This window comes from Epinephelus moara, chromosome 1, assembly GCF_006386435.1.
Source record: "Epinephelus moara isolate mb chromosome 1, YSFRI_EMoa_1.0, whole genome shotgun sequence".
In the NCBI taxonomy this organism is placed as follows: Eukaryota; Metazoa; Chordata; class Actinopteri; order Perciformes; family Serranidae; genus Epinephelus; species Epinephelus moara.
In genome coordinates, this window is record NC_065506.1 from 17,339,109 (window position 1) to 17,355,956 (window position 16,848).

General features: G+C 40.9%; 1 protein-coding gene across 1 annotated transcript in view; it reads right to left on the bottom strand.

Annotated features, from left to right (window-relative positions):
* Positions 1-16,848, bottom strand: part of LOC126393829 (protein unc-13 homolog C) — a 136,278-nt gene that overhangs the window by 44,692 nt on the left and 74,738 nt on the right. The window contains exons 17-18 of the mRNA XM_050050209.1: positions 15,672-15,805; positions 13,145-13,230 (exon numbers count right to left, since the gene is read on the bottom strand). Coding sequence (XP_049906166.1) covers positions 13,145-13,230; positions 15,672-15,805 — 220 coding nt within the window. The remainder of the gene's footprint in view (positions 1-13,144; positions 13,231-15,671; positions 15,806-16,848) is intronic.

The following is a 16,848-nucleotide window of genomic DNA, read 5'->3' on the forward strand; positions in this document are numbered from 1 at the left end:
ATGGATATTATGATGAACAGGACCGCAGCAGTTCCATACTCTAATTATTAATTTTCAGTGAATATATCTATAGGAGCGTGTGGTTGGACAGGTTTGTCTAAGACAAAAGACTGGAGAGTGGCAGTCGAGGCCACTATAGTTCTCTCTGTGACATAATTCCTTCATCTTAGCTTCTGACCCAGTTCTGTCAGAGGGCCTCCTAAGCTGTATAACAGGGGCCTACTGACACAGCTCTGCTATAACACCAGAGCCCACAGAGACACTAACTCCTGTTGATGTGACTCCAACATATAATGCATTAGGACACAATCTTATGACTTACTAATGTAAGAGACCACTCTGCTTCAGTGTAGTGACTCACCATTGCAGTGTATTTTTAATACATTTTCCACTGTAAAATTTATCATTTGGGAAATCTCTTGCTTAAAATAAACCATTATAATCTTTGAGCATAATGTAATTCAAGTGGTTTGCACCTCCTCTTGGCTCTGTTTACATGTTTTAGAAAATCTAGCTTTTGATGGGAGACTTTGGCCAATCACAGGTCATTTCAGAGAGAGGGTGTTCCTACTGGCTGCTTTACAAATGCAATTGAGGGTGCACATCCCATCGGTGAAAGTCTGATTCAATAGCGGAGAATCCTGCAGTGAAAGTTGCCATTCTAGCATCGGCAACAACTGCCTACACTGCAAACAGGAAGACAGACTTATTAAAGGGAGTCGCACAATAAATAACATAAAATTTGTGTCAATATTGGTGAAGCATATCAGAGATGGAGAGTAAATGTTACAGTTTAGCCTTCTGCTAACAGAGGTCAAAGGCTTATGGCTGGGGCCTCAAGGTCAAGTTTATGTTGCCAACATTAGCTAGAGCCTTGAATCACAGTGTGTCCTCCGCTTCACTCCCCACCGCTACAGACTACCTTGACAGGAGGAAAGCAGGCAGCAGCTACGGAGAAGGAAGCCAGTCAGCAGCCGCATCAAACCAATCCAGCTGACACAAACCTTGCTGCCGCTGGCCAACAGCCTGCTGTGACACCCAGGAGTTCGCACTGGGGGGTTCACACTGGCTTATGTGGGATTTATACCTCTGCATCAAATTGACACAGACCTTACAGTGTAGGCTCTGCGTCACACATAAAGCCTTCAACGTAACCTACGCCGTAGCCTGACATTCACCTTCCCAGAAATGTAACTACACATCGTGGCGACACAGACCTCCTGTCTATTTTTGTAAGCTGAAACCACTTCCCTCATTGGAAACTTTCATTTCACAGATAAGAAACAACAAAATGTGAAGACAATAAAGCCTCCACAAAGAAGCATTTAAGTCTTGTAAGTGATTTATTCCTCAGGGATTTATCCTGGCTTTTTTGAGCAGAGGAAAGTTGTTTTGCTGTTGTTTTGTCAGTGAACCTTGTGAGTTGTAATGGAGTCGAATTTTGTAACGTTATCTTTGGTAAATGTTGCTGTTCTCTCTAGCCTTATATGAGTAGAGGAAAAGTCTGCTAGCCACTAGGCTAATTTATACAATGCAAAATGCCATAGGCTTGTGCTAATAACATTAGCATGTTGTATTTGTGGGGAAAATATGTCCAGCAAAAGACAAGTGTTTTGTCTGTGAATGCTGCGAGTTATAGTGAAGCTGATTTGTGTATATGTGTTTGACGCTGACGCTATTAAGCCATGTTTAACGTGTGTTTTGGATGTGTTTTAAATCAACTAAACTTTACAGCATTTCACAGAAACCTCCACCGCCAACTAGTGTTTTGGAGGTGTAATACAGAGTAATACAGACACACCACCGCACAGGTATAAATGCTCACAATGGCGTAGGCCACATGTGTAGGTTACGGTGTAGGCTCTGCATAGAGCTGACGCACAAGTATAAATCCCGCTTTAATTTGAGCTGCAACAGCTGCCAACCGAAGGTCCATCTCCCAAGCTGCTGCCCGCTTTCCTCCTAGTGAAGCAAATCACAGCGAGGCGAGGTGGAGGGACCATGGGGTGGCTAGCTAGCTAATTATTATTTCATTTGTGGTCTGATAAACAGAGAGTGAGAGAATGTGTTGCACGTAACCCTACAATAAAGTAAGATTAAATAAATTACTGTATGGGATAACACTGAATGACTGTATAAAATGTGTGCATATACCTTTGGTTGTCTGGTGGGAGGGACTGAGAACAGAGAATGGAAAGCTGCAGTGAGTTGGAGTTTTTATTAACCCCCCCCCCAGATTTCTGCTTACCCCGGCTATCAATATCAAAAGCCAAATGCTGTTAGCTGAGGTACAGAGAGATCAGAATTAATGCTACTGTACCCTGAAAACTGCAAAATAGGCAGCAAAAACTAACAGTTGGAGAACAGACTAACTTATTAAGATCACACTGCAGGATCCAACGCAACCTTTAGCCCTGCCCCAGCCACGTAAACAACGCCTATCTGCGGCGGCAGAACTCCCCTTGCAGAGGTACATTAATTGAAATTCAATTAAAATATTCTATGGAGTGAAGCTGTTCCAACAGGCTGAAGAAGAGTTAATGGGCTGCTGGAGCATTGGATCTTTAATGACATGCTCCAGAGACTGCAGCTATTAAACAGCTACACAGTGAATATACAGCATGTACTGTAGAACTTCATCACACTAGTAAGTCTAGTAGCAGCACTGCTTTTTCTCTTCTTGATAAGGTATCATGGTTTGTTGCTAACACACAGTGAAGGTATTGATATTAACCCTTTATTAAGGCACAATCTTGATTTGGGTGACATGGGGATCTCCTTCCCTTTTAGCAGCTAGTGATATGCTCTGTTTATCTTATGTGGAGGTTTGGTGAGCCAGCTACACACCACCTGACCACTGATATCTATTTGAGTCTTAACGCAAATTAGGACATAGACCTGTCTGTAAGTGATCATATAAAATGATAATGATGATTTATAAGTGTTTAAAAAACTAATGTTACGAATAGAGAGTGACCTTTATCATGTAGGTAACTGTGAATTGAATGAATGAGTGAATGATTTCAACCACAGCCATTCACTCTCTCACGTCCTCCTCCTCCTCCTTGTCTTGCTTCTTATTTTATCCTCTCTCTTTTTGTCTTCCCTCCTACCTCTCTGTTGCTCTCCTCCTCTCTCTCACACACATTCAGAGATTCACGGATGCTAAAATTAGCAGCATCCATTTCTGCACCAGCACTGGCACCGAAGGCCTCCGAGCAGGAAGCAGGGGATGCATCAAAGACTTCATTAAGTAATGCATGTGCACATGTGTGCGCACACACCTACACACACAGAGTCCTCTTTTATTCTCATTCATTCTTTCATACTTACGTGCACAGCTCAACGCTTGCATGGCTGCACACACAAACATGCCTGCATGCACACACACACAAACGGAGAAACCAACAAAGCAGGACATGCTGGCCCGCCTCCTTCAGGGTGTCTATGTCAGCCACCCCACCAGTTATGAGTGCCTTCTTATATAAACAGGTCACTCTGAGTTACGTCCATTTGTCTGAAAGACGGGAAGCAACCTGGACTGGCTCAGTATAGCAACGGGACTCCTACCACCTCATTATTGTCATTCACTGTGTGAAAGCAAAAGCAGTACATGTACAAATGGAGGAATATGCACACACACAGTGCATGATGCATATGCACAGCATGCTACTGACAGTATTTGACAGTATGATGGGGGAGAGAAGACGTCACACCAGGGAATTAAAGAAAACTTCCTGGGCACTTTTCTTTCACAACAGATGCAACACATTGGGTGCGTTTGTAAACAGTCACTCTGAGCACCAGAGCGCACTCCGGCACACAATGGACTTTTGTAAATTCGGTGCGCTGTTGAAATATACTGTACCACACTCTTGAAGGGGAAGAAGGAACTCTGAGGAGCATCAAAACACAGTGAACGTGTGATCAACAGCTGGCATAGCAGGAACTGTACTCGCAAAATGCAACAACTGGACTAGAAGTTTTTAAGTAACTTATTTGTCATACGATTTAATAAAACATTAAGCTAGCTAGGTAACATTTAACTAACTCCTCATATTAGCTTAAAGTCTACATTTCTAACTTATTTTCATAGTAATAATATTACAGTCTACATCATGTCTCATCGTGATCATCTCTTCATCTCTCGTCCTCCTCATTACACTGCTACATTTTTTATTATACATATTGATAGGGAAGATTTTCTTTAATTCATTTTAATGTAACGGTTTATTTATTCATATGGAAATAGAACGCTCTTTTTCTTCGAACCACAGCACTCTCATTTTAGAGTAGAGTGTCAAATTGGATTTACGAATGCACCAACTGAATCAAAGATGACCTCAGCAATCAGTTGCTGGTGTCCCATTAACAATTTCTCGCCTGTGTACATGCAGCCCAATGATTGTTTCGTGACTGATCTATGTAGAAAGCAGTGAGCCATTATTAGACTAATTAAATCCTGTGTGGTTTCAATGGGTTTTTTTCTCCATATAACCAATCATGTTCTTTTCTGTAGCCACTCTGTTTTTATAGACTTCTAACACAGACACACTAGCATGCGCCAGATACATGTGTCTGTGACCAGGCCAATTTAAAGAACAATTCACTTTTTCTAATAATAATAATATACTACTCCGACTACTAATACTATTGCTATTACTACTACTACTAATAATAATAATAACATACTTACTTTTTTATCCACTTGAAAAACTGATATATAGCCACACTAGTTACACAGCAGCAATGCATTCTGACAGGCACGTGCACAGATAGACCCCAGGTGGTGTTCAAGCACCTTTACAGCCTCTGACTATATAAGCACCCTTTAGGCATGATTTCTTTTTTTTTTTTTTTTTTCTTTAGATATCTTTTAATAATTTTATATTTTAGTGTTTAAGTTTGCCACATGGCATCAAATCTCAAATAAAAGCGAAAACTACACCTGAGTCGAGCCCCTGATTCTCTCTTTTCACAGCCACCACAGTTAACATACTAAAATCAAGCGCCCTGCAGAGCAGCATAAATGTCTCCCTGATCTTCACTCATGGACAGCCAGGTGATGATGGTGTTTGCCCCAAGCCTCCACATTGTTTGTCAATGTTGTGAAATTAAAGCACTATTAAAAGATCTCAATACAGCCAGTCTAGCTCAGGCAACAACCCACCATTAAACCTAATGACAACTAAGCTAGTCTGGCATAAAATCACACCGTCTCCCACCAACTCTGTCAGATTCAGGTTCGCCAACTGCTGGGTGCGAGCAAAGACAGATACTTAATTGCTTTCCCATTTTCATCTGTGTTTATAAACCAAAACTCAACATGAAATACTGTCTACGTCTCCCACACAGTGGCTCTGATAATTCATTTAAACAAATCTGACATGCGGTTTGCTGCCACAAGAAAATGCTGTGCACAAAGAGCGCAGGAGGAGGAGATGAGGAGAGGTTAGTGCGGAGCTGCAGCCTCTGCACACGTCTGTTCTCTTCTGGTGAGGAGAGGAGAGGAGAGGAGAGGAGAGGAGAGGAGACTTAGCCTGACTGTCTAGTTCGGAAGGTAGATGGTTGGTTCATTACTTAATTTAATCAGAAAACTGCATTTTTCAGTTGTGTGTGTTTTGTGTGTTTGAATGATTTTTATTATTTTATAGACTACTAGAGCGTGCACAATGTGGCGTTGTTTTCCTTGTTGTTGGCTGTTATAAATAAATGATAAACGTAGAAAGTGAATGTGTAACAGCAGCTAGGTGCATAAATATATCTTATTTATGAGGTATTAAGACGCCTTATAAGTAAGATATACAGACATTTACCCTGCTCCTTATACCTTAATAACACATATGTAGGCCTCAAGAGCCCTTTTGGTGGCAACAGATACAAAGAAACCTACTGACATGGCACGCTTTGCTAGCTTATAAAAAAAATAACACAAGTGACAAGGATGCCCTTTTTCATTTAAAATAAAAACAAAAACCATCTGAATGATGCACATTCTCATCACCACCACCACCACCACCATCATCATCATCATCATCATCATCATCATCATCAACAAAAACTATACTCTCATACTTGTGATATTAAGTGTGAGTCATACACAGGATCAGCAAATAAAAGCACAATCTGGTTTCCAGGTTACAGCTGGCACCATCTGTTTTTTTATGTGATTAAACAGTCCATACAGTAAAGCACATTATGCAGTTTAACGTGCATGCTTGCACCACACTGTTATGCAGTTTATGAGCTGTCAAACCCTCCTTCATTTAACTTCTAGCTTGTCTCTGACAAACCAAACCTAGAACTCCCGACAGCTAGTAGGACCAACAAGAAATGAGCAATAATTCATACAAAGTGCTCCTTTGAGGAACATGACAGTCATGTCCTCCTCCTGGCACGTGTCCCTGTGGGCGGGCAGTGATGTACTGACAAGATGAAGCAAGAGGAGGCAAAGCAGGGGAAGAGGGTTCAGGCTCAAGGAGCGAGAAAGGGGGTATATGTGACTGAGTGCATCCATGAATCTTGTCTCCTCTTGTAACACGGACACCCTCAGGCAAATCAGACATAAACACACACACACACACACACACACACACACACACACACACACACAGCCCAAACCTGCTGTGACAGCAGTCAGTAACACCCTAGGTGGTCACATGCCCAGCTGCCCTTACTCAGATGTACACACATGCACATAGTCACAACTGCTCTGTGTGTCCCTCTCCTTCTCTTTATTGATCTACTTAACTGTGCATATTATCCTTCATAAAAGAGAAAACACTAGTGATCTAAATAGTTATTGTGCTATCATGAAGCTGTGCTGTTTAGCCTAAAGTGTTGTAATCTTTTGAAAGTAATAAACCTGTAGTGCTGCTTTTGTTTAGGTTATCACTTGGTTCAATAACTCCCATAATAAACAGCGTAAGGAAACCAACATTGGGGCACCCACAGACTCAACCACTCCCCTCTCCACAGTGCGCCAGCTGGTTTCATTCTGCTGGAAAGTCTGGGAGTTGCAAAGTGAAAGTTCGGGGCCCCAGGAGAAACGTCTGCATGATTCGCTGCTAAGAAGGGAGGCAAGGAACTCCCCTCACAGATGACCCGCTGGGCAGTGGTAAGAACTGATGTCGAATAGGAGATTTAATTATCTTAATCTTAATTTAGGATTCCTTTGTTCCCGATTTATCTTCACATAGGCCTACTCCCTCACTATCGCCAAATCAAATAACCCACACACGTGTTACTTCTTGTTTAATCCATTGTACATACTGGTGATTTTGTGTTATTTCATAGTATCCTCATTCATTTATTCAGTTGTTACCCATTTAGGTTAAATAAATTTTCATTTATCACCAAGTCGTTGTCTGTGGATATTTCTTTTGAGCAGGAATTAAGATCACTATATGGAGAATTCATAACCCATATGTTGAGATTGATTCATTATTGATAAGTGTGCTGACGAATTAAAAATTGGTTTATGGAGTTATTAATTTGATTAGTCGCTTCCCTCATTAGGTGGGTGGTGCCCCAAACTTTATTACGAGTGCAAACATTCTCAAAAAGGTATTTCCCCTACATTTAGCACTATTTATGGAGCTAACATTGTTAATTACTAGCCACCGGCTCAGCCACCTCCATGTTGAGAACTATCCATGCAGCTCATATGCTCTGAATTTCGCATAGAGCCCCTTTAAATTTTGTTTACATTTTTGGGATTGATAATGCTTTGTTCACATTCACAGTAAAAACATTGCAGCTGAAGCTCAGCTTTTGGTGTGCAAAACACACCAGCTCTGGCTTTGTGATGATAGCTTACGAACCAGTAATTGTTCGTTAATAAAATGTTGGACTACTATAATTTCTAGAGCCAGACTGCTTAATTACTACAATCCGCTACCCTTAATTTTTACAGAATTTCTGTTGGCTGGATTTTGTGCAAAATCTGGTTTGTGTTACAAAACAAGACATACAGAAATCACTCCCCTCTTCAGTACAAACACAGACACAGTTTCAGGGAGTGTTGCATTGCCAGATGATGAAACAAGGTTGATGGAAGAATTATTTTCACAATGTTTTTTGTCTTTGGGGAAAAGGAAGGAGATGAGGTAACAAGTAACAATATCCTATTTATGACAGAAGGCAACGGAAGTCTGAGAATATTTCACTTTAACATAACCACTGATGTGAGACAGAGGCTACTGATAGTCTTGACTGTTGCCTCATTTGTTTTCAGTAAATACTACACCAAGATAACACAGTTTATTTTATCTTAAGGATATGGTGAATGTTAAAAATTATACTCATGGAATTGTGAGAAAAAGTCAGGATCAGTGATTCAATGTAAATCTGAGTACCCATAATCCAGACATCTTGCCACTATATAGCTGCTCATCACCTCATCACAGAAACACACATCCATATGTGCACACACACTTGTGAAGCTGCCTGTCTTATTAAAACCTGATGCATGGGTACATTTATATGCATAGAGGCCATACACAGTCTATCCAAAAAGCAGATCATATTTAAACCATCTCATATGTAAAATCATATTGCATGTACAGAATCTATATACCTACTTAATGTATGTGTGGGTATATAAAGACACCGCAGTTTGCAGTGGCACCTGGTTACCATAGCAACCCAAGATGGCTTAGTGCTGGGAATGCAGCAGGTATGTGCTGTGCAGATGAGGATAAATCACCAATAAGCTCCTTTGGTGCTTCTCTGCCTTTTTTCTTACACAGAGTCTAAAGAGCATTTCCTGATCCTTGACCTCAATCAGATCCCTGCTTCTTTTAAATCTTTCTCTCCTCCTTTTCTGTCACCATCTAAGTAGCAAATATCATGCCCTTTGTCATGTCTACTTTAACATAGAGCTGGTTCACAGGTTCAACTTGAACCGGGCAAGATATGTATGAAAAAAACCTGCATCAATTTAAATGTTATAGTCGGGCCGCAGCAGATAAAAGCAACACATGAGAGGTGCAACACATTTGCTTTGACTTCCAAAATGTTGTTGGGAATGGTAATCTTCTCCACCCACATCAAATACAAAAAACTGTGTCCTACACACACAAAGAAGCATTCAGTCCAGAGAAAGTCTGGCTTTGATCTGAATTGATCACTAAAGTGAGAAGAATTTGATAAACATGAGCATAGTGTGTGCAGCGTACTAATGTTATAATGCATAATTTCTGGCTAATGAAGCTCAAGCTGGGCTGGAGATAGAGGGGGTGGGGATTGAAGTCAAAACCCACGTTAAAATGGGCCACATCTGTCTTCCTGCCAGCAGAGTAGATCTGAGATATATTGCTTAATCACTGTGAGTTTCTGCTGGAAAAAAGACCTACTTGTGTTAACAAAATATATTAATTTTATGTGTCTTTGTATGGGGACAAGTATGTAGCCTAAACCGATACAGCACACCACAGCATTTAGTGCCTCAGCTAACTTGCTGTGAATGGTTCTAGATGGGCCCTTACAATACAACTCGACAACAGATACACAAGAGACAGTATAAAAAGCCAATTCAACAATAACTATGTACATTAAGAACACAAAACTCAGAACTCAACAGGTAAATTCAGACAGAACAACACAAGAAAACTATCATACAATAAAGCACCATAAAACAAGAAGCACTAGATGATTTATGACTACATGACTTAGCCCTGTTCAAAACCATTTCAGCTTGAGTTTAAAGGCTCTGTATGCCCCATTCAGAGCATTAATATAGCAGCAAGCAAATGACTATTTGCTATTTAAAGATATAGTGTAGTAATGGTGTCCTGAGCAGAGAATGAAGTCATGCTCCCCTCTGTGTGTGTGTTGTAATCCGAGATTCTCTGTTCGTTGTGGTGATCACTGTGCTGGCTGAGCGTGCATGTTCTTGCCCTGTGAGTGTATCCCACTGACAAGCTCATTGCTGCCGCTCTGCACTGTGCTCATACAGCAGTCAGATTGTTCTCATACACTCATGGTATGTATACCTACAAAACAGTAATGCACCAGAATTCGTACATAAACCATGTAAACATGAGCCAATAATTAATGTGCTATATCCCACGTAATCAAGAAGGCTGCAACCACGTGATTAAGGTGCTGACGGGAGTAAAGACCAAATAACTGCCTTAGGAGGCAGGTTGGGATGGTAATGGGTCAAACAACACAGGACTTTTCCCCAGGAGCCTGATGTTTGAAACGGTTTGAAACCAAGTAAACTTTTAGTTATTTTAGGGTACGCCCGACACCATGTTTGTTTTCCTTAACCTAATCCCTGTAACTTTACATTGAATACATAATTTTATGTAAAGTATGTAACATCATTTGCTGCTATAGACGAATTCGGCGAGCGATTTCTGTATGCCGCCATCTTGCAGCGGCGCCATTGCTGCGGTGACATGAGTCAGTCATCAATTCATTATGCTGTCACTGTGAACTGACTCTCTACAATGACAGCATCATTAATAGCTGGATTGATGATGTTAGACGGTGGCCTCCAGTAACTGATGATGGTATCTTAAATGAGTACCGATATTAATATAGAAATTAATCATTTGTTTGAGTGATAAGCAGGAAAGATTAGAGTAATAGGGAGATAATAGACTGTATCATTAAACACTGTGTCATATAACGTTAGCATACGTTACGTGTGCTGACGTTAGCAAGCTAGCAGCGTGACATTTAATCATTGGACAGGCTACGTGACTAAAAACAACAACAACAACACGTGTTTGTGTTTTGTTTGAGGTATTCAAGAATATTTTATTGATTGCCTGGCCTCCGATGACCAAAAAAACGGCAATTAACGTTATGATTGCCTGGCCTCCGATGACCAAAAAAACGGCAATTAACGTTACAGGTCTCTGATTGAGGGTCAAAATTACCTGAGCTCCGGATGGGTCGGGCAAATTTTACACCGCCTTTTAGACGACCATCACATCATATTGAAGGCGATCAACACTGATCGCCTTCAATATGATGTGTTGGTCACGTAGCCTGTCCATAATGATTAGTTCATAATGATCAGTTACCGGAGGCCACTGTCTAACATCATCAATCCAGCTATTCATGATGGTGTCATTGTAGAGAGTCAGTTCACAATGACAGCATAGAATTGATGACTGACACATGTCACCGCAGCAATGGCGCCGCCGCAAGATAGCGGCATACACAAATCGCTCACCGAATTCATCTATAGGAACCATCAACACATTCTCACTCCGACCTTGTCTGACTTCACAGGAAATGTTCACTTTGTATCTGTCTCTTTCAAAATTAGTGTACTACGTTGGTACAACAATGACTTTTTTTCCCCCTACAACAACAAACACGTGGCTAAATGTAGCCAACAAACTCATGCGGTTGGGTTTAGAAAAAAAAATCACAGGGTTTGGCTTGACACTCATTCGAGTAAATCAACAACTCCTGGTAAAAGTCGGTGGTTCTTCGTCCGGTTTACTACTTAGACTTTTTGCCCCCTTAACTTTCATTGTTGTCCTGCCACATTTCCCCCTGAGGCCATCAGGCGCCATTACACACTGACAGCACCCAGCTGTATATCATGCCAAGGTGAAAGGACAGCTTTGTTCGTTGGTGTCTGACGGGGAAGTCACTGCTCAAGCGCTGGTATTCATTGACTTCGGAATGAGACCGTGTTGGAACCGTTGCATGTGTATTTTGGTAAGATAACATATAAGCCACTGTATGAGAACATGTTGCAGCGGTTGCAGCCGTTATCAACATGGCGCTGCAGAAGCATAGCACCTAACCTCTGGTTTCCCCTCGGTTAACAATGTTAGCTCTGTCAGTAATGTTACTGTTGTTAGGGTTAGGGTTAGCACTGTTAGCTGCTAGCCACTGGCTCAGCCACCTCAATGTTAAGAACTGTATGCAGACGATCCTGCCCCACACTGAATCATAGGCATGCTCTAAATGTCCCACAAAGCTCCTTTAAAATGATCCTGGTCAGAATTCAGTTTGAGTTCTGCTGGTAAGGTATTCCACATGTTGATTCCTGGAACAGAAAAAGCTGTTTGGTCCAAATTAGGATTTACATGAGGGCACCTTGAAGGTCCTGTTGGATACTCCATGTCTTACTGCACCCACAGCTCTAAATGAAACCTGAGGAGCCGATTCTGCTGGCATTTATAGATGAGTTTAAGTCCTAAATGTGAAATACATTTTGCAGCTTATTTACTGTTTAAATTAGGCACAACGTGGCTGCTATGGAATGACGGATTTACACTCTTGAGTAATTAGTGATAGTGGAAGAAACTGATTGATGATTCTGGCTCATGGTAGATTACAGACTGTAAATTACTCCTTTCATATGGTGCAAAATTCCCTTGTTATGCCTCTATCCTAAACACTGCAGGCAACTCTTCTAATATACTAATTGCATTATACAGTTACAATGTAATATAATAAGTTTAGTACTACCTACCTACCACTGCCTGACGGTTCTAAAAGCTGCCCACTAGTCATGGGTTAAAGTCCGAGACACACAGACACAACACTAAATTGTAAATCACCTTAACCCTCACATGTCCCTTAAATAATTAAAAAGTAAAGTCTATACTTCAGAGATTTTCCTCTTATCTTATATTGCTTGTGAAAAGAATGGACCACACAGGTACCAAAATACAGAAACACACACACACACACACACACACACACACACAAATCCAAGCATCTCTCTTCGATTATACCACCGATCAATTGTTTATCTTGATTAAAAGAAGTTTTCTATATTGATCAATAGAATGAAATCCGGGAAGTGTAATCTAGATAGGCAGCTGAGCTGACCACAGCCAGACACAGCCGATAAACAACACCGTGACACCAGCCAATAAACAGCACTCAAATACAGAGAGGCACAGCACAGCAACACTTCTCACTTATTCCTGAGTAGTTACACAGGGAAGAGCAAGCAACAAATTAGAATTAAATGCTAATTAGTGAATAGCTAACAAGTAGCTACACATTCTCAGCAGTGACTACTCAGGATGTTGTGTAACCTATTATTCTTCGCCAACACTCGATCCATTAATACCTTTTATCTTCAGCTCATTCACTCCCTTAAACACACACATGCCCTTGAGCAAGAGATAATTGTCTGATCAGCAGCATTACTCACCTTCCATTGCATACTTCATATCCAGGGCGAAGAGGCTCCACGTGATCTCGGCGCTGATCTTGCCCACATTCAGCTCCTGTGGAAACCTGGTGGAATTGAAACGGATTCCAATCAGACTCATTTCCGTATAATGACACGCTTGACTGGGTGGCCTGATGGCTTGGCCCAGCCTGAAATCTCTAACAAACGACTTAACAGATGTGCAAGAAGACATGGTTGGTGAATCTCATAATCTAATAATCCCCCGTCATTTCCAGACCTGGTTGAATTGGGGCGGAATGGAGATGCATGCACGGGGCTTAAAGATGAGAAAATGTGCAGGAGGGAATGACACAGCAAAGGAGCGAGAGGGAAAGGGAGACAGAGAGGGTGGCAACCTATTTGGAAAGTAATCTGCTATTTCGAATGCCGATAGATTTTCAGTCAAAGCTTGAATGTGAGGTGTCAATGGTTTAATTATCCGTATCTTCAGACAATGATGGGAGGACGTTTATAGATGACGGGGCCTTGGCCTGAGAAAGGTCAATTTATTCGGAAATGTTTTACTTCTGCAGGAGACCGCCCTGTTTCCAAAAACAAACACATTTGTCCAACGATTTTTATTGAAACAGTAATCAACTGCTCAGCCCGAACACTCTGCCAGAAACCACCGCCCAAGTGTGCCCGAACACACACACACACACACACACACACACACACACACACACACACACACACACACTTTCCTTTTCCCACCCCAACCTTCAGCACATCCTTTTGTGAAACAAAGGAACAAACACTGAGACAAGAAGGCGGATTTGTGCTCCCAGTGGCAATTGGAGGGAAAAAACAAACAAGAATCCCAGAGACAATTGCACTCTCTTTCATCTCAATCACTGTCAGAATCTTTTTCTCAATCTTGGTTATTCTTCGGTCTCATCGTGCACACACATGGCGCGCTGTGGGCGAGGCAGACAATGAAAAAAAATTGTCATGGCAAAAATGAATGTAACATCTGCAGCTCCTGTGCATGCCTGTAGATGTTTACAATCTACTTCTCCGTGGTGAAATAAATGATGTTATGTGGTTTACAATCCGCATGATGAGTATTCCTGGAAATAATCTCTAAAGCTTCTTATCCTTTACACTTTTAAAAACAACTGCAGCATCCAATTTTATATTTCCAATCATAAAATAAATTCTGTAGATCAGTCTATTGGCACAAAAAAATTCTAGGCTACATTCCCAAGTAAACAAGTAAGCACAGAACAACAGAGTAACATTTTAACATTTTTCCCTCTGGCAGCAGTACCCATTATTTAAAGGCAACGCGTCCAGAAATGGGTTTATTGTGAAAAGCATCAGAGTTGCTGTCACTCTGGAACTTGACCAGGGGAATGTGAAGGAAATGGGCATAAATATTGCAAATCTATCATTAGACAGTATATGAGAGAAAGCTCAGGGCATAAACAGAGTCTTAATAAGCATCGTAAATCAGTAGGAGGAGGGAGAAAGAAAAGGGGCAGGCGAGAGAGTGTGAGAGGGTATGTATGAGTGAGACAGAAAGAGAAAAATATGCTTCATCTTATTTCTTCCAAGGCTCCACTCTGTTTTCTTCAGGTCGGGTAATTTGTTTGATTTTATTAACCAAATCATTGGAAGGACGCAAACACAAACGTCCCCTCAACACCGTCACCACAACCAGCCCTCTATCCCTTTTCCCTACAACAAATCTCTCATCTGTTATATAATTCAGCAACACTGTGTTTCCCCTTTTATCCATCCATACTATGGCTCACCATACAAACAAAGCTTTTTTTTCTGGCTGCCTCACAGCCTTCTTGCGCAACACTGTGCTCATTCATCTCTTCAAAATCAGTAAATACATTTTTCAAAATTTCAGGAGCGAGGAGTTTTTTGTTTTCCCATCACATTCTTTAAAAAGAAAATATCTTAAAATGAATTAAACTGAGGTGATACTTTCAGAGGGATCTCTCTACCTTGTCTATTTAATCATGTGTGATGAATAATGGAGCCTGATTGGCCTTAATTAAGACAAATAAATACAAAATTACAGCAAAAAAAAAAAATATATATACTGTATATATATATATATATAAATATTGCACAAAATAAGTAAATATTTAATCAGCACGAGGCTTATTACAGACCCGAACATTACATTATTATTAATCTTTTTACACAGTATTTCCATATCAAACACTTCCTTAAGCCTCCTTTCAAGTCAACCTCATCTATGTCCATTTCGTTACGAGTGGTTGGGCAGAAACCACAGCATGAAGCTTCAGAGCAAGCACTGCAAACTCAGCATCTCTCTGCATGTTAAGTGTGTTTGCAGTATGGTCATTTATGCCTTTGAAGTTAAATTGAGGACACATGGTTACAAATATTAACACAATGTTTAACAATGCATGTGTAATGAGAATGCCTAAAAGCTGGCATTGCAAATAATCAAGTACACATTAAACACGTGTTTGAACCTTTACTTGGTAAAAATACATGGATGGTATAATAAAGAAGTACATACTGGTTAATGACTGGGGTGTAAGCTGTTCGGTCCTCATCGATTACAGACACCATGAGAGTGATGAGTTTTGGCCAGAACTCCAGGTTCTTTATCGACGGACCCTGCTCCTCTCGGGGAATGTCCTGCTTCCGGCTCTGTGGAGAATAAAATTAGGATGGTGAGAGTCTGAAGACAGTTTGAGTGTGTTGAAGGTGAAGCAGAAGATATGATAAGAAAATTCAAATTTGGGGATTTTCAAACATTGTTGTTTTCATAACAGATTTTCTGACACTTTTACATATTCTGTACTGCATATCATGGAATAATCTTGTCATGACATTTTTTATACGATTGATAGCATACAGCACTTGCAGTTCATAAAAATTATAGGAAATAAGGATCAGTACAATAACATAATAAAGCTGAACAAACTTAAAGGAGCTCTATGCAAAGATCAGAGCGTACAAGTTGCATGAACATGGTTTTCAACATGGAGGTAGCTGAGCTGGTAGCTAGCAGCTAACACTGCTAACTCCAGGTTAAACAATGGCAACAGTGTTGACAAAGCTAACAGGGTTAACCAGAGTGTAACTGGAGGTTGGGCCTTGTACTTCCACATTGATGCTGTACCGATAACAGAAGTAACCGCCATATGAGTAAAGTGCAAAACGGTTGCAATGAGCTAGCCAGTGAGATACACATGTGCATTCACATGCACAAGCAGCTGGACCAGCTTTCCACAACAAAACCACAGAGAAGCTCAGATTACAACACACACAGAAGTTGCATGACTTCATTCTTTGTTCAGGACGCCATTACTGTTCATGGTTTCATTTTTTTTAGCGATAATGTAGTTATTAGAGCTGCCCCTTGAAAGTCAGAGATACAGATCTTTAGTTGGAGATCCCCAGTCTGCTGAGATTACAGCCATATTTTATTTTTATTTTGTTGCTAGTCAGTGGGCATTGTACTACAAGGGACATTCTGATTCCAAGATTTTGCTGTGGAGTGAGCGCTCTTGACTTTAATGCTAGTCTTTGGTACAGACAGCTGTGGCTACGGACATGATGCAGCGGCGTGACGGAAAAGAGTATGCACCGTAAGGCTCCTCTGTTTAGAAGTGGTAAACTGACAGCTCACAGCCCTTTAATGCAACAAAGACTTTGGGGTTTGTTTGATATTTAGTGTTGGCAAAAAA